Genomic DNA, 17,182 nt, shown 5'->3' on the forward strand with positions numbered 1-17,182 from the left:
AGGATTCTCATGTTCAGAAGGGAAAATGCAGAGAGATTACAAGAAACAGTAAGAGAGCGTGCATAAGAGGGAAAGATTCAAAGCCTGGGAGTTTTAAGACCTGGCCAGAACTTTTATTCCTAAGAGAAGTAAAAATACTTACAGGCGTGGCTGGGATAAATTCCCATCTCCAAATAGGTGCTAGGAGTAAATGAAGAGCCCAGAAGAAAACAAAGACAGACGTCTTGGCAGGCAGGAGTGAAGGGTGAGATTTCACAGTGTCTGAGCTCAGACTTGTGAAATAAAACAGGAATTCCTCAGCCCTGCTGGAAGGACTGAGAACAAAATGGGACAACTGCGTGGGGAGAGTGAGACAGTCTGGGTGGACCAGATCAGCTCAGTGGTCTGGTTTTCCATGACAATGTTGCTGTTGCTTTTTGGGTGTTTGGTGTTTTGGGTGTTTGTGGGGTTATGAGGGTGAGGAATTATTGTCTTTAGGGGGAAAAATTATAGAGCATTAAAACTGAGGAGTGAACCATTTGTATTTCTGAACAAACTGGCACTTGGAAATCACAAGTACATGTAACTAGGATTTTTGAGAAACCTGCTGAAGCTGGAAGGTGTCACAGGTTTTTTTCTGAGAAGGTGGAAACGTGGTCCAGATGGGCTGCCAGTCTGACATCAGTGGTACACTTAGTGGAACAGCTTTGGAGAGAGGGATTCATTGGTTCAGAGAGGTAACTGAAAATGGAAGGAGACACACCGCGAGTTTACCAGCCTTGTATCTTGCTGGATTAATCACATCTCACCCTGGCAGTGAGGTAACTGATGGTCTTGATAAAGAGACTGCAATCAGTGGAGTTTATCTGGGTTTTCTTCCACTGGAGGAGGGAAGAGGGGCTGAGTATGGCTGTTGTAAGGAACTGGTAGGGAATTTTAGGCTAAGCTGGGAGCCTTGCAGGCAGAGAGGCGAGAAAGGATGTGGTTTTACAAGTCTGTCACTGATATGATAGCAATGAAACCAAATGAAATCTGGTGTCTACAACAAGAGACATCCAAGGGAGTGTGTGTGGTGACTTGAGATGGTGGTGAGCCCTGTCTGGGATTGCTGTGCAAAAGCCTCGAAGTCCATCTGGGAGGAACAGGAACTCAGCTGGAGCAGGTGCAAAGATGAGGAGAGACCATAACTCCCCAGATCTTTGGCCCAGGAAATAAAAGCTGGGGGAGAGGAAAACCATCTGCATCCCTGTCCATCAAAGAGGGAGCTGGTTGGTGGCTCCTGTTCAGTGCCTGGCAGGGAAATGAGTGTATGTGTTTCAGGGCTTTCATGGTGCTGGGCCCTGATCCCTCCTGCTTTTCCCCAGCCACTTAGGGGTGCCTCCAGGACGGGGAAACTGCCCCTTGACCAGCCCTTTGCCTTTCGACCTGATTTACACCGACTACCATGGACTCCAACAGATGAAGCAGCACATGGGGCTCTCCTTTAAGAAATACAGGTAAGCAAAGCCTGTGCCTGCTCTTATTCTCCGTTTCATTAATTAGCAAGCAAAGACTAATGGTAATGACCTCGAGGGATAGCCCTCCCCATCTAAGGAGCCAGACCCTTTGATTTTACCTTTGATTTTTGCCTGGCTGGTGCCTTGCCGTGTCCCCTGCTGCCGTGGCACGAGGCATTCCGCTCACTCCGGAGCCTCACGTGTTTAAGGTAAAAACTCATTAAAAGAGACTGAATTGGGAAGAGACCAAACCCTGCATGTGCCAGGGGGGTGTGTGTGCTTCCAGTTCCGTGCCTGCAGCCGGGGGTGGGCACAGCTCAGCGGGAAGTGTGAGCCTTGTGGATTTGTACGGAGCCCTGTCCATGGCTCCTTCAGCATCAAGACAAATGTCATCATCCCCTGGTACATCACCAGCCAGGAAAATATGCGATTTAATTTAGTGCTGATAGTCCTGCTATTTATTATGGTTTTTTCCCATCTCTTCCACTATCCTACACAATTTTATTAGAGAGAAAAATGACAGGCTGCGTTATTGCTTTTATTATAAATGCATTTGCTCTCGCATTCAGCTTGTTTTGCTCTTCCCTTGCTTGTTGTTCCCCTTCTCTCCTCAGTCTTGCGCTGGTAATGCCTGCCTCAGCATTCCCAGGATATTGGGAAAAGCATTAATAAGTCTTCAAGAGACTCATCATTCTCACAACTGCCGGGGAGTTGAGAGTCCTGCAAGGCAAAATTGCTCCTTGCAGGAAGGAGCAGTGAGTTGGGAAGGGCTCCTTGGGATGCTCCAGGGTGCAGACAAGGGACAAGCTGCCTGGGGCCACCGGCAGTCCCTGGAAGCGGGACTCTCTCACAGTGAGGTCCCGGGGTCGTGTTTGCTCTGGCAGGTGCCGCGTCCGGGTCATCGACACCTTTGGGACGGAGCCGGCCTACAACCACGAGGAGTACGCGACACTGCGCGGGTACCGCACCAACTGGGGCTACTGGAACCTCCAGCCCACCCAGTTCATGACCATGTTCCGTGAGTGGAGGGGCAGGGGCACGGCGGGGTGGGCTGGGGGGTCTCACAGGTACCACGGAGGCAGGTCTGACCTCCTCCGGGAGGTGATGCACGGGCAGTGCCGTCCTCCCTGGCTCTGCTTCTGCTTCCTCCCATCTGCAAGGAGCTCCCAAGTCTGCTTGGCCACCTCTTGGGCTGCAGAAATGATTCCAGGCTCCTTCCACCATGGTGGGTTGCTGGCTCCAGCACAGTCAGGGCACAGCCAGCAGCTTCCAGCTCCAGGGAGGGGAAGCGTGGGGTGGTTTTGTTTGCAAAGCCTGGTTTGATTTCAGCTGGGATGCTAAAGGTGAGAGGCAGCTCAGTGATCTGGATTTGCCTGTGGCACAGTCAGGAGACGTGCTTGTCTAAAAGGAGCCCAGTGACCCGTTGTCTGCTGGATGAATCGAGTGTTGCTTTTTCCTGGCTGGATAAAGCCCCTTTGGCAGCCTTAAAAATGCCTCACTTTGTGAAGAGCCACTTGAGTGGCTTCTAAAGCCTGGATTTCATGAGCTGCTTGGATGGGGATTCATGCCATTTTTCCTCCCAAGCTCCAGCAAGGCTCTGGAGCCGGGCTCATCCCAGCCCCTGTGCTGCAATGTGGCTGCATCCTCAACCCTGGGGAGGTCCCAGAAAGCATCTATCCAGCCACGTGTCTTCTCCCCTTGGTGCCCACAGCTCACACCCCTGACAACTCCTTCATGGGCTTCGTGTCAGAGGAGCTCAACCAGACAGAGAGGCAGCTCATCAAGTCCAACAAAGTGAGCAGCATGGCAGTGGTGTACGGGAAGGAGGCCAGCATCTGGAAGGTGGGTGTCCTTGGGATGGTGGGGAGAGCCCAGGCAGGGGTAGCTGTAGGCACAGCTGGGAGGCAGCAGCAGCCTCTGGCTTATCTCAGTGTGTTTGCAGAGGGCAGTTCTTGTCCTGTTCCTGCAGGAGGGATGTGACACATCCAGTGCCTCTGAGCAAACAGGGAGAGGCTGGTGAGACGCCACTCCCTGCTCTTTGCTCTGGGCGGTGCTTGCTCCCAGCAAGCTGCTGAGGTCGAGGATTTCATATCAATGATTTTATGTAATTAATTACAGTGATTGCCGTTAATTAATTGCAGTGATTGCTGCGTTATGATGGGGATGGGTTGTCTCTGCTTTCAAGTACCCTGTGAAAAGGGATTGTGCTCCCTCCATCTGCCCGTGCCTGTAGCACCTGGGGGAGAGGGTGGTGATTGTATGGGGACAGCACCCCCAAAACATCCCCCCTGCATCTCTTACAGGGGCTGTGTGTGCTCCCCCCCCTTACCCAGAGCCAGCAAGCTTCTCTTCCTTCCAGGGCTTTAGAAAGGAGCTCATTCTCGCTGTCTCTTGATTTATTTCTGTTTTTCCCCTTCATGCACTGCCTGGGGCTGCTGCAGTTGCAGGTACTGTACCTCACCAGCTGCTGCTGGGCTTTATCTCTGCACGTCTTCTCAGGAGTCGACTTTGCCTTGACGTGGGCTTGGTCCTCTGGAGCTGCCAGGATGGATGTGGGTTGATGCAGTGGGGGCTGTATCTGCTCCCTTTCCCCATCTTTCCTGATTAGCAGCCGCTAATTAGCAGGGATGCCTGTGGTGGGCCAGGATCCAGCCACACTGTCTCCCTAAAAGACCTGCTGAAACCCACTAAATCTCATTTTAGGGGAACTGTGATATCTTATCTTATTTTTCTACCATTCCCTCGCACTTTGCTAACCAGAAGTTGCATTTGAGCTCAGTTAGGTTAATTTAGGAAGGCACTAAAGAGAGTTAAAACCTCAGAACGGACATTTCCCTCCACCCTGGGTGCTACAAGCATTTGTTCCTTTTAGTCAGAATTCACAAACAACATCAGTTTCCACAAAACTGCATATTTGGGGTCATTTTTTACTGTGTGAAGGGGCTGGAGCTGGTTCTTGCTGGTGGTTGGTCCTTGAGGCCAGGCTGCCTGGGCTTTGCTTCACATCTTGTGCCACCCCATGGAATAAAATAAGGGCACAGAGGGATTTGTCCTTATTTTGAGTGATTTGAAGTCTAGGAAGGCAAAGAACACCTCCATCTTCTGGAGCCAAACGCTGTCTTCCAGAGCAGGATGGTTTTGACATTTAGAAACATTTCATTAAACCTGCCTTTCCTATATTTCTCATTTCCTACCCCTCTGAACTTCTCACCTCCAGCTTGCAATAGGAGCTGAAGTTTTAATAAGGTGAGAAAGGCTTGGTTTTAGCCTTGGAGAAGTCCAGGGATACATGGCTGAGGGCAGTCCAGGGAGGCTTTAAGGCAACAGACCCAGTTTTCCCAAATTCCCGATTTATAATTCCTTATGCCCTCCTGGTCCCTGCTCTTTCAGAGCCCATTGCAGCACTGGAACAAGCTGAAAATGCAGCATCCAAGGACTGGTCCCTTTGTGGGTTTTTTCAAGCAGAAGAAGTTCTGCAGTAGAGAAATTGCTAAAAGGAAAGGTTGCTTTGCAAAGCAAAAGGAGGAAAGGCTCCAAAAGAAGAGAATTGATGACCCCCTTAATTTTCCAGGCAGTGAAACAGGATTAAACCTGAGCAAGAAAATCCTGGGGACTCGTTACTTGGAATAAGAGGCTATTAGCAAGGTTTGGTCTTTGCAGACTTCCCTCTGAAGTCTTTAATTCAGCAGCTCCAGAGTGGAAGTTGCCCTTGGAGGTGGCAGGGAAGGCAGGAGCTCGAGGTGCTGATGTTCAGGGTGTTGGATCCTGCAGTCGTCCTGGCTCTCTGGGAGCGTAGGGAGGTCCAGGATGTGTTTCCAAGGAATGAGGAGGGGAGGGTGTGGATTTTGCTCTGCTGTGGGTTTACCTGAAGCATCTCAGGTGCTCTGGAAACAGCAGTGTGAGAGTTAAATCTCCCCCCACAACCAGTGCAATAGGTCAGGCCCATCTTCTGGTGCAGTTCACACCTCTGCCTTCCTCCCCAGGGCAAAGAGAAGTTCCTGGCCATTCTCAACAAGTACATGGAGATCCACGGCACCGTTTATTATGAGACACAGCGGCCGCCCGAGGTCCCGGCGTTTGTGAAGAACCACGGGCTGCTCCCACAGCACGAGTTCCAGCAGCTGCTGAGGAAGGCGAAGGTGGGGGAGAGTCAGCTGGGGCATCCCAGGACCCTGCCCCCCCCCCCCCCCCCCCCCCCCCCCCCCCCCCCCCCCCCCCCCCCCCCCCCCCCCCCCCCCCCCCCTCAATTACCTGCCTTCCAACCCTGTAGCTGGGATAATTAGCTGTGAGCCTCTCAGCCGGGCTAATTAGGCAGGAACGGAGCAGAACTCATCCTTCCAGATCAAGATGTGCCTGATGAGTTTGTCCTTGCAGACTGTCCGCTGGTGGAGCACAAAGTTTCCCGATTAATTTGTTTATTGCTGAATGGGGTGTTGTTTTTTGTTGGATTTTTTTTTTCCCCCCACCACATAGCTGTGATAAAAATAAACGGGTTTCTCAGAGGGAATGTGTGGGTGCGGGCACATCCCAGGTCGCCTTCAGCTGGTGCCTGGGGGGAATATTCTTGATTCACCAGCCCAAACAGCCTTGGCAAAGGAATGTTGCTCCATACAGAGGCAGTCTGGTGGTTGTGACCACCGTGGGGGAACTTGCAGCTCCTGGACACCCCATGGCTGTGTACAAATAAGCTGTAGAGCAGGGGGAGTTTTGAGCATATTGAGCTGTGGGGCGTTGAACTCCTTTAGAGGCTTGGTGTGCAGGGGCACAGCAGCAGAGGGGGGTGCTGGTGGGTTATTTGGGAGACCTCCCTGTGGGGTCAGCCACATCCACTCACCACCCCGTGGTTTTTCTCCCTGGCAGCTCTTCATTGGCTTTGGGTTCCCCTACGAGGGTCCTGCCCCGCTGGAGGCCATCGCCAACGGCTGCGTTTTCCTTCAGGCGCGGTTCAACCCCCCGCACAGCTCCCTCAACCACGAGTTCTTCCGTGGCAAACCCACGTCCAGAGAGGCAAGTGTGGCAGCAGGAGAGGGGATGGGACGGGATGGATGGAGCCACCCCCTTTGCACCAGGGTTTGGGCCAGCTTGGGGAACAGCAGTTGCTAAACTGAGATTCCTTTGGGGTTTTTTTTGGCAAGGTTTCCTCCAAATATGCGGATACCTGCAGGTGGGGTACCCTCTCCTGTCGTCACTTCATCTCCATCCAGAGCACTTGGGTGCAAGGGGCTCTGCTGTGGGTTTGGGGTTTCCAAGGAGAAGGTGGTGCAGGAGCCTTCTGCAGACCGCAAACATCAGCTCCTTCCCCACCAGCCCAGATCCACACACACCCCACACCCTGCTCCCAAACCTGGGCGATGCTCCCTTGTCCAGAGGGATTCATCCAGATTGCATTCATCCCTTTGTCCAGAGGGAGGGACAGCAAGACCTCCATGTTTTTGCAGGGGTATAAAATCCCTCCCAGGCTTGCTCGTCTCAGGGAATTCAATCTAAGTAGAGCAGGAACTCTTTAAAAGTTAAAGGCTTGAGAAAATTGCCTCTTTTATTATTAATAAAGTGGATAAAGCAGTGCAGTGCTCAGGGAGCGAGCTGGGGGACCAGGCAGCTCAGCCCTGCCACAGCCCTGCTTGCCAGCACTACCATGGGGTGGGGGGCACTGGGCTGTCCTGGCCCCCCATGTCTGCCCTGTGAACCCCCTGAATTAGCTGCTGGTGTTATCACCCATCCCTTGGGTGCTGTGGTTGTGCTTCAGCCTGGAGCTGGGGTGGCAGCCAGGGGCGAGGGCTGTGAAGTGCCTCAGGGTGTTTGTATGCCAGAGGGGAAGGAGGAGATCAGTCTGTCAGGAAGGAAATGAGAAAGGACAGCAAGCTGGAGAATAAAACACAGAGCACACCCTGCTCTCCTCCTCCAGCTGCCAGGGTTTCAGGCCCCTCTGCCATGTTTTCATGGTGCCCCCAAAATACCTCCTCTGATCAGCAGCCTCTCTCTTCCCTTCCCAGAAGAGATCAGGGCTCTGGCTGCCTCACAGCCATGTGGAGCTGAAAAAAAAAGAAGTAGATCCCAAAAATCACCTGGGTGGGTGGCTGTGGGGTATCAGTGTGGGGGCTGCCTGTGGCATCAGGGCGATGCAGTTTCCAGCACTGCTTTCTCCCAGTGCCAGACTTTCCCAGCCTTCAGTGGTGATGGATTTTCTCTCTGCCTTGTTTCTGGAGCTGGCAAACCTGGGAGACATGGTGCCTTCACACACCTTTCCTGCTTTGGTCTGTTTTTGCCATCCAGACCCACAGGTGGCTCAGGCCAAAGTTAAATTGTGCTTTTATTATAGAGATATCCAGGGCTGTGGAGGGATTGTTGGGAATGAGGCATCCCAACCCAGTGGGAATTTTAGCACATCAGCTTGAGGTCAGGGGGGGCAGCTGGTTTCAGAGGAAACCTTTTCGCAGCAGCACCTCCCTGGGTGCAGTGACTTAAAACTCAGTGTGTCCGTGCCTGAGCGATTGCTGCTTCTCTGCCATCACAGCTGTGAATGGGACAGAGCAGCTGTTCCAGTAGGGATTGCAGAATCCTGCTGACACTGCTGTGTTTTAGGTGTCCTCCCAACACCCCTATGCTGAAGACTTCATTGGGAAGCCACATGTGTGGACTGTTGACTACAATAACTCTGAGGAGTTTGAAGCTGCTGTCAAAACCATCATGAGGACCCAGGTATGGCTCAGAGCAGATGTTGGGGTGATCTCCCTGCTGCTGGGTTTGGACAGCAGCAGCAGTTGCTGGTGCCTGGCTCTCCCTCTCAGACATTAATGGCTTTTCTTTCCTTCCTTCTCCTTTGGAATTATTTGCACGTGCAAGGCAGAAATCCTCCTCTCCTGCAGCCTCAGGGGGACATGTGCTCCCACCTTGCTTTGGTACCAGGTATCGTAGGCAATTCCCTGGGGCAGAGCTGAGCCTTTGAGGGATCTTCTGGGCAGAGCTGGAGCAAGGGGGAGCTGAAATAAGGCAAATGAGATTTGGGAACAGGAGGCTGAGATTTCTAGAGATGTGCAGCAGTGCTGGGATCTGGTGTGATTCAAAGAAGAACCCAGAAAGCATCTCCCTGCAAGTATCCAGAGAGCTGCAGACCCCTGTGCCCGCCATTCCCCCATTTCACTGCTGATCATTTGTGTTCAGATGGAGCAAATCAGTAGGAATAACTTCGAGAGTTGCCTCTGTGAAGGATGAAGGGATGTAGGGAAGGGGGGAACGTGAGGACCCTCAGGGAAGGCAGCACTCCCGCTGCGCCCGCTCTGGAAACGCTCCCTCATGAATATTTACCTCCTGCCCTGTGGCAGGAGCCTTTCAAGTTGTCCAAATTATTAAAGTCAATTTTCCTGCAGGGGAGAAAAGTGCTGATAGCCATTTTGCTCGCAATTTGCTTCGCCTGGGATGAGCCCTCCCCTTGTGAGGACGGGGATGTGCTGTGAAACCAGGGCTGTGGGGGCTCAGGATTCACAGTGCTGCGTGGGGTGTGAGGGGGACAGGGGTGATGCTGGTTAGAGAGGTGACATCCTAGCTTTTCTCTGCACTAGAGGTGGGTGTCTGTGACAGTTTGGGGGCTGTGTTCAGCTGCTGTGGCCATGCCATCAGCCTGGGTCTCTCACCTTATCACAGGCGATTGCCACAGCTCTTCCCCTCGTGCTCCTTTTCTCTACGAATTCGCAAAGGCAGAACAAACCTAACTTAGGAAAACAGTTGTTGTTTGGTGCATTCATTCCTGTATCTCGATTAGAATTAAATTAAAAATAATTACATCCCTGCTGCTGTGCTGCTGGGCCAGCTGTCAGCGCTTGACCCTCCACCATCTGGGCTGGAGACGGCCCCGAAGCAAAGGCAGCGCTGTGGGCGGGCGGCCGAGAGCTGTTTTGGGAGAGGGAAGGAGGTTTGCAGCCTTTCCAGAAAAGAAGAAAGAAAATAGTGAAGCCTGGTGCTGCCATGCTATTAAAATAATTAAAAAATGACTGGAGAATTAAGGAGAGGGCGGGGGGAAAGGGCTGTGCTGGCTCCTGAGCAGCTGCGCTGCGATGTCGACTGGATGTGCGCCAGGTCATTTAGGTGCTTAATGATAATGTCTGGTTAAAAATGAAAGAACGAGAAAGGACTTCAGGGAAGGATTTGGTGGTGTGATGGGAAGAGCTGGTGTGGGGACCCACTGTGTCCATCACCGGGCACTTGCCAGAACATGCCATGCCCATCCCTCTTTAGCCCAAAACCAAGCTCTGTCTCAGCTCTTCTCCCCATTCCCACTCTTGGACCGAGGACCCCCACCTCACAGTCCCTTCCCACGAAGCATCCCAGATCCTGGAACTACCATCAACAGCTGAAGGTCAAAGTCCTAAATTTGCCTCAAACAAATAAATCCAGTTGCTGACATCCCCCCTGCATTGTGACACACAGTCACTCTGGAGAGGAGTGATTCCTTCCCTCCAGGAAGTTAATCCCACAACTCACCTCTTTGGGGTTTTTTAAGACATTGTAGAAATACTCCCAAAGCAGAGCAGGGAGTGAGTGTGAATAACTTACAGCAACCTCTTTTTCCTGCCCCCCCCCCTGCTTTTTATCTTTTAAATAGAAAGGTCTGCTTTATTAGAGATGCTGTCAAGGCAATTAAGCCTAAATATTGACCTACCTTACAGGTTTAAAAGCCTTATTATGGGCTTTGGCTCCAGGAATCCCTGGGTATCTTGTCTTTAAAATACTGTTTGCTACAGCAGGAACTGAAAACAAGGGCATTAGCAGGAGGAACAGCAGAAAGCTGGTGGCTGGACAGTTTAATGTTGCTGTTCCCAGCCAGGTATTGGAACTTGGAGAAATTATTTTACTGATTCCTTTTTTTTCCCCCTGGAGGTTTTGTTCCCCTGGGGTTTTGTTATTAGAATATCTAACAAATTTGTCTATGTTTCAGAATAACCACCATCCATTTATTTTTTGTTTTCTGTCAAAACATTTCATTTCAAAATTACTGGAATGAAATACTATGGGTTTGTTTCCCATCTGCCTGCCTTTGTTTGGAAATACCCTGCCAATTTATGGAAAGGAATGCTCGTATCCAAAATGATGCATTTCCCTTTGCTTCACCAACTCAGACAGATTGAACCTGAAACAAAACATTTTTCCCCTCCTTGATGGGTAGAAACATTGGAAATTGAAAACTGACCTGAAATTGATTTTATTTAGTTATTTTTTTGTTGTTGCACGGCTGAAAAATCACCCCACAGCTGTGGTTTTGCATCTTCCAGGCCAAAACCCAGTAAAACATTTTTGGGGGTATGGGATGTTGTGGGAAGCTGTGAGATGATCTGCCATCAGCTTTTCCTGGTGGCAGTCGTGCTGGGTGCTGGGAACCAGAGTGCCAGGGACTGGGAACTGGGATGCTGAGTGCTGGGAGCCACTTTGGGAGCTGATTTCATGAACCTGGCAGTAATTCTGATACAGTCAAGCTGACAACGAGCTCCTGGTTTGGTTCTGGGTGGGATTTGCTGACGCTCAGGAGTATTTTAGTGTTACCTGTGGCTGCCCCAGGCTGCCTGTGGTTCTGCAGCCGGGTCACTGCTGGCAGGGCTGTTCAGCACCCCAGTTGATAGTGCTGACACCCAGGGTTGCAGCTCGGGGTGGGATGTGCCATCCCCCAGCTCCAGCCCTGCCCCAGCTCCTGCTGGGCTGGCAGAGCTTCCCGTGGTGTGTTTGTGCAAACAGAGCAGTTGGGATGCAGATGGAATCCTTCACCAACCTAGTTTTGCCTGAAAGAAACTTCTTCCTTCTGGAGAGGGAGCTGAATCACGGCTTGGACGTGGCTTGGGTTTGCAATATGTGTTTTTTTTCCCCCCAGTAAAGCCCTTGTGCTCCCCTCTCTTGTCCTTTCGGAGGTGGCACCTGCTCAGGGTCACCCTGCAACTGCTGGGGAAGGCTTTTGGCAAGCTGTGCCTCTGCCATTCATCCCACTTGGAGCAGTTCTGGGTTTCCCTGGTGGCTTGCATCCCCGACCTATTTATAAGGAAAATTGAAAACGTGGAAGCACCAAACCCCCTCTATGCCAGAGATCAAATCCTGGCACGGTGACACGGGGCAAAGAGACAAATTGTGTCCCCCTGGGAAAGGTGATGCTGGGAGGTTGTCCCAGTGATGGATCACAGCCATTATCCAGGGGTCACAGGCTGGGGAAGGAGAGGGGTTTGCAAGCACCACCATTTTCTGGGCCTTCAGCTTTTTCCACTGTCAAAAACAGTCCTCGCACAAGCAATTTAATAGACCCAATATTCTGGTGTAGTGAAGGGAGAAGGCTTCATTATATTAAAGTCAAACATACAGGACTATAATGGAAAATTATACATTTCAGACTATGCCTGAAAGAGCAGTGCATTAAACATCACAGCGAAAATAGCTGGTTAAAATGTTCCAGCCTGCTGTTACGTGCCAGCAGAGAATTGCATTATTTTTCTACTTATTTGTCTGATGACGTTGGGATTTTTTCTCCCTTTTTTCCTTTTGAGTGAGAGAGACTTACTCCTCCCTTCCTGCTGGGGACTGGAAAACCAGGGCTCTCGTGGTGGTATCCCCATGGGACACCATGTTTGGCTGATGGAGAGTGCTGGGGCTGGAAAGTTGTGTCTCTGTGTTCCTCACCTGGGGCAAAGGGTGACAAAGTCCATCTTCACCAACCCCTCCACTCTCTCCTGTGCATTGTTGTACCAGGTAATTGTCTCCACCTCAGAATCCCCCTCTTCCCCCCTCCCAGGGCTCTGGTGACATCCTGAGCTCCCAACACAGGGAATGCCATTAAGGATGTGGCTGTCAAGAGGAGGCCAAGCCCATCAGATTTTAATTAAACAATTATCTTCTCAAAATTGGCATTTTCTATCAGCCCTGGATGCACGAGCTGAATCCTGATGAGACCAGGAGAGGGGAGTAGGGGGGAGTGAGAGGCTTTGGGGGCCCCCCCCTGATGGGGGAGAGAGGCTGGAGGAGCAGGGGCTGCAGAGGACTCTGCCCACAGCCTCCTGCTGCTCTTGGACCCCACAGGACCCACTGGAGTCTGTGGGCAGATGGGATTGCATGTGGAGCATCACCTCTGCAGGCACAAGGAGGTTTTCTGCCTCCATCCTGCAGTGATGTGCTGTGTCCCACTGGGTACCACAGTGGGGTTTTGGGGGAATTAGGCTGATTTTTGGAGTTATATCTGCTCTGTGCCTGGCAAAACGGGGTCCTGGGAAAAGCCCCCCAGTGTTGCAGCCATGAAAGCAGCGCTGAGATGAGACTGAGCACTGGTGATGCTGAGCAAGGGGTGGGTTGTCTCCCCCAAATTGGTGCCAGGCAGGATCGAGCCCCCAGCCTGGCTCTGTGTGACTGAGATGGGCAGTTTTTTTTTTGTTTTTTTTTTTTTTTTTTGAGGACTCTGTCCCAGTTAAGTGAGAGCCCATCAGGAATTCAGAGGCAGGATTGGTGCCTGTCACTGTGTCAGCTCTGATTAGCGTGCACATCTGTAATTAGGCAGAGCAGCTGTGATTTCCAGCCTGGCTGAGATCTCAGGTGGGATATTTATGGCAGGGAGATGCTTAGAGGGTTCTCAGCAGACTGAGCCTTTGAGCTTGGGTTTGACGGGTACTTCAAAAGGAAATAGCTATTTTGGAGGTGCAGAGCTCAGAAAATAGAAGCAGCAGTGTTTTCTGGATTAATTATCTTTGGGGTGGTTTTGCTTATAATCCTTTTGCATGAAGCTCTGCAGAGATACACGGAGGAAAGGGGGGGTCACAGGACCAGCTCCTTCCGTGCCCCAACATCCTGCAGCTCATGTAACATCTCTGGAAAAATAAGGGAGCGTGGGAAAATACGTCTTCCCAGGGCAGAAGGTTTCTTAAAAATTAATTTGTTCCAGAAGGAAGCGGGGCATCAGTGACACAGCCCTTGTGGCAGTGCTCTTCCCATGGGGGAAAATCAGTCTGGACCTCGGGGCAGTGGCAGCAGCGTTTCGTAACCCACACTAAAAATACTCCGTGGTTTAAGTGCTGGTGACTCTGTAAATAGCATTTATCAATGTGGAGGTGCAGTGACAGTGCTGACATCCACGTGGGCATCAGTGTTTGCCCCATCCCGGTGTGCAGCCGGCTGCTGCCTCCCTGCCCCATCCTGGCCCGTGCCAGCAGGGACTGGCAGATACAGCTTCCACCCCATCACAGCCACCTGTGCTGGGCAGCAAACCCTCAGCAGAGTGGCAGAGGGAAAAGAGAGATGTTTTTCCAGGTATTGTTCACAGCCAGTCCCAGCCCTGGGCTTTTCCCTGGCCTGTTTTGGGGGTTGGAGTGCCAGGGCACCGAAGCCTGGACTTTTCTCTCTGAGCAGGCTGAGCCATGTTGAGGTCAGAGGAACAGAGGATGCTAAACCAGACCTGAGGCATCACTTGGCATGGTACTTGGTGTCCAGTCCTACCTACTCCCCTGTATTTTAAAATTGCTCCCCCCTTGCCCCCAGTGCTGAGTGTTTCTTGGGCTGAAACAGTTCATACTTGAGTTCAACGTGACTTATTGCATGAAAACTGATTTGATTTGATTTGATATGATTTTATAACTTACCTAAAGTGGAGAAAAGGGAGACTAAAATGGAACAGAGGGACTTTATTTTCACCACTTCACAGGTTGAACCCAAAGTACTCGTTCTCCCTCTTTCTCTTGTGCTTTAATGGCTTGTGAGCTTTTTCCAGCTCTAGGATTCTTCCCTGCTTGCTTTGGTGGACAGACATGAGCCGTGGGCTTCAGTGGGTGGGAGAGCCATGCCCAAGGCACTGCTTGGACTATGCTGGGCCACTGGGCTCAGGGGCAGGGCAAGGCTGTCCCTGTTTGCTGCCTGTGCTCTGCTCTTCCCCTTCACAGGTGGACCCTTACCTGCCTTATGAGTACACCTGCGAGGGGATGCTGGAGCGGATCCACGCCTACATTCAGCACCAGGTTGGGGGAGAATCCCTGTCCTTGCTGGGGAACCATCTCTGTACTCCTGGCCAACCTTCCCTCTTCTCCCTGGGGAACATCCCTGCCCTCCCATGGGCACTGTGCAGCCTAATTGCAGAAAGCACTCGGGAGATGGGGCTAGGGGAGGCTTGTCATGAACCAAAGATGCTGGGGCCTGGTGGAGGATAATTGGGGGTGTTGGGGCCGAGTCAGGGCCTCTCTGCTGCAGAGAATAAGGCATCATTAGGAGAAGAGGTGACCAATGTGTTTATCCCCCACAGCAGCAGATGCCATCTATGCACACAGGTGACCTCAACCTGATGAGCAAACTCATCATCCCAAGTGTCCTCCTGTCCCGCCAGCAGGCTCCCTTCCCCTTCCTTACCACCTCTCCCTGTCCCTCAGCTCACTGACCCATTGTCTTCTCTCCCACTAGGATTTCTGCACCACGTCGTCTCCTCCTCTGCCTCCCAAGACCAAGAGTCCTGCTATGCAAAGCCCTCCGAGCCCACTGGCACTGTCCCCCAATGCCACTCACCTGGTGTGGTCACCCAGTGCCAGCCGGGACCCCCAGGCCTGGCCCCCCGTGGACTCCCTGCAGGTGTGGGTGTCAGAGAGCCAGCACACCTGCACCGAGACGTGCCGGCGGCACGGGCTGGTCTGTGAGCCCACCTTCTTCAGGTTCCTCAACAAGGAGGAGGTGTTTCTCCAGTGAGTTGTGACCTTCTCAGTGAATTTTGGGAGGGGACCGACAGCCAGAGAATGTTCCCTTTGCTCCCTCCATCCCCACCACCCATTTTCCTCACGTGCCCCCTAATGAAATCCCACTGAGGTGCCTTCTTGCCCAAGGCACTGCACGCAGGGAGTTGCTTGTCCAGCTTCACACAGCGACAGCCTTTCCTGGCCCGGTTCCGCCTCTCTCCCGCCCTGTTCCTCTTCCCCCTCCTCTGTGCTCTCTGTGTTTCTCTCATTTTTAATGTCTCTCTCTCTGAAAAACTGCATTTTGAACACACAGCGGTAAAGTTTTAATAGCATATAAATCTGCCACCGGGCTCTGTGCTGCTCTGTGGGCAATTAAAATGTGAGCCTTGCCGGTGCTGTCACACTGGTCAGGCAGGCGCTGCGCGTCCCACTGACATTTTTATATGATAAATTAGAACTGGGGCTTGGGTTTCACTCTCTCCCCTCCTTGTCCTCCTCCAGAACTTAAAATGAGCTGGGTCAGGGACTGAGCAGTTGAGGGGGGTTGGTGGGAGGGTGATGCTGGTGCTGCTGCTCCGTCTGCATCTGGGAGGGGAGGGATGTTGAGATCTGCACTGGGCACTTTTGCTGCTCCTTGGGGCATTTGCTGATGCCCACCCCACTTTTCTGGCTAATCCCAGCTAGCAGGGCACATGTGGGCACCCACTGAGCTCCTGTCCATTTTGGAATGTTAGCTGCTGTAGGTGGTGTCCATGGAGAGTGGACTGACCTGTTGGTCAGCGAGGGGCTATAAAAGAGTCATAGAATATCCCGAGTTGGAGGGGACCCACAAAGATCAGTGAGTCCAACTCCTAAGATTTATGTGGGGTTTTGTGGGTGATCCTGAGCCACCCACTGCCCACGCAAGGGTTGAGCTGCAAGGTCATCCTTTCCTGTGTGGTTTAGCCAAGGGGTGCCAAGCATAGATCAGCAAAGATCTGCCCCCACGCTTCGCAAAGGAACCTCCCTGGGAAGGACAAAATCCCTTCAGTGAACCCCCAGGCAGGCTCCTCACTGAACTGACCCACCTTTGTCCTCGCTGCCAGGCTCAGCATCACCTGCGACAGCACCGAGTACGAGATGAACCATCTGTACCCCGCGGTGGCCGAGAACGTCCACGAGTGCTACCTCCAGAAGGAGCCTCTGCTCTTCAGCTGTGCCGGCTACAACACCAAGTACCGGCGCCTCTGCCCCTGCCGTGACTTCCAGCAAGGACAAGTGGCTCTGTGCCGGGACTGCTTGTGATGGGCGGTGTCCCCACCGCGTTCGTGACGTGCACCGAGTGGCTTTTTCTCAAAGCTCTGCAGCGGCCGAGGAGGTGGGACAGGTCCCTCCCGGGGGGTGTCAGACTCTGGGGGTTGTTTTGTCCACCAGCCAACTGTGAATGACCATCTCCTGAACTTGGGTTTCATTTTCCTTCCCGAGGAGCATCGTCCGACTGCATCCGAACCCACCTGGACCTGGTGGCGCTGGGGTGGGGTGGTGGGGAGAGAGAGGGGGTGGGGTCACCCTTCCCCTCCCTCTGGCAATGGGACAAGCCGCCAGCAGACTGCAGTTTCAGGGTTTTCATCCTCTTCAAGCATCCTGAGTTGTTTTATTTATTGATTTATTTTTTTTTTAACCCTCCCCCTGACAAGTGGTAAATTAAAGGGGAAGCAACACCCAGCCCTTCTGTGGGAGTTCTTGGGCAGAGCTGTGTTGGGGGGGGCACTGGGGGGCTGCTGGTGCCTGCCACGAAAGTGGAAGCTGGGGAAAGACAAAGCCCGAGGAGAGCAGCTGGGTTGGATGGACACAGGGGGGTGTGCACCCAGGGTGCCCCCAGGAGGAACCAGGTGGGCACTGGGTGGCTCTCAGGTTGTCCCTGGGGAGCGAGGGGTGGCATGGGCTCCTAGGAAGGATGCTGATCCCTGGGGGGGTAAAGGTGGCCAGAGTGAGTTCCCCCACCCCTCAGGCTGCTCTTCACCCGTGCACAGAGCTGTAGGTCCCTCCAGGGGTGATGGG

General features: G+C 52.5%; 1 protein-coding gene across 2 annotated transcripts in view; it reads left to right on the forward strand.

Moving 5' to 3' along the window:
• Nucleotides 1-16,846, forward strand: part of MGAT5B (alpha-1,6-mannosylglycoprotein 6-beta-N-acetylglucosaminyltransferase B) — a 59,759-nt gene extending 42,913 nt beyond the window's left edge. The window contains exons 9-18 of one of the 2 annotated variants that reach the window (XM_027886106.1): nucleotides 1,344-1,475; nucleotides 2,360-2,493; nucleotides 3,187-3,317; nucleotides 3,917-3,922; nucleotides 5,459-5,614; nucleotides 6,336-6,482; nucleotides 8,058-8,174; nucleotides 14,366-14,440; nucleotides 14,877-15,151; nucleotides 16,228-16,846. In XM_027886106.1, the coding sequence (XP_027741907.1) occupies nucleotides 1,344-1,475; nucleotides 2,360-2,493; nucleotides 3,187-3,317; nucleotides 3,917-3,922; nucleotides 5,459-5,614; nucleotides 6,336-6,482; nucleotides 8,058-8,174; nucleotides 14,366-14,440; nucleotides 14,877-15,151; nucleotides 16,228-16,426 (1,372 nt within the window). In that variant the 3' untranslated portion in view covers nucleotides 16,427-16,846. The remainder of the gene's footprint in view (nucleotides 1-1,343; nucleotides 1,476-2,359; nucleotides 2,494-3,186; nucleotides 3,318-3,916; nucleotides 3,923-5,458; nucleotides 5,615-6,335; nucleotides 6,483-8,057; nucleotides 8,175-14,365; nucleotides 14,441-14,876; nucleotides 15,152-16,227) is intronic. The other variant, XM_027886107.1, reaches the window with a different exon arrangement.
• The last annotated feature ends 336 nt before the right edge of the window (nucleotides 16,847-17,182 follow it).

The sequence above is a fragment of the Empidonax traillii genome, unplaced genomic scaffold, assembly GCF_003031625.1.
Source record: "Empidonax traillii isolate 1590-97213 ecotype Southwest subspecies unplaced genomic scaffold, ASM303162v1 scaffold177:size1754471, whole genome shotgun sequence".
NCBI lineage: Eukaryota > Metazoa > Chordata > Aves > Passeriformes > Tyrannidae > Empidonax > Empidonax traillii.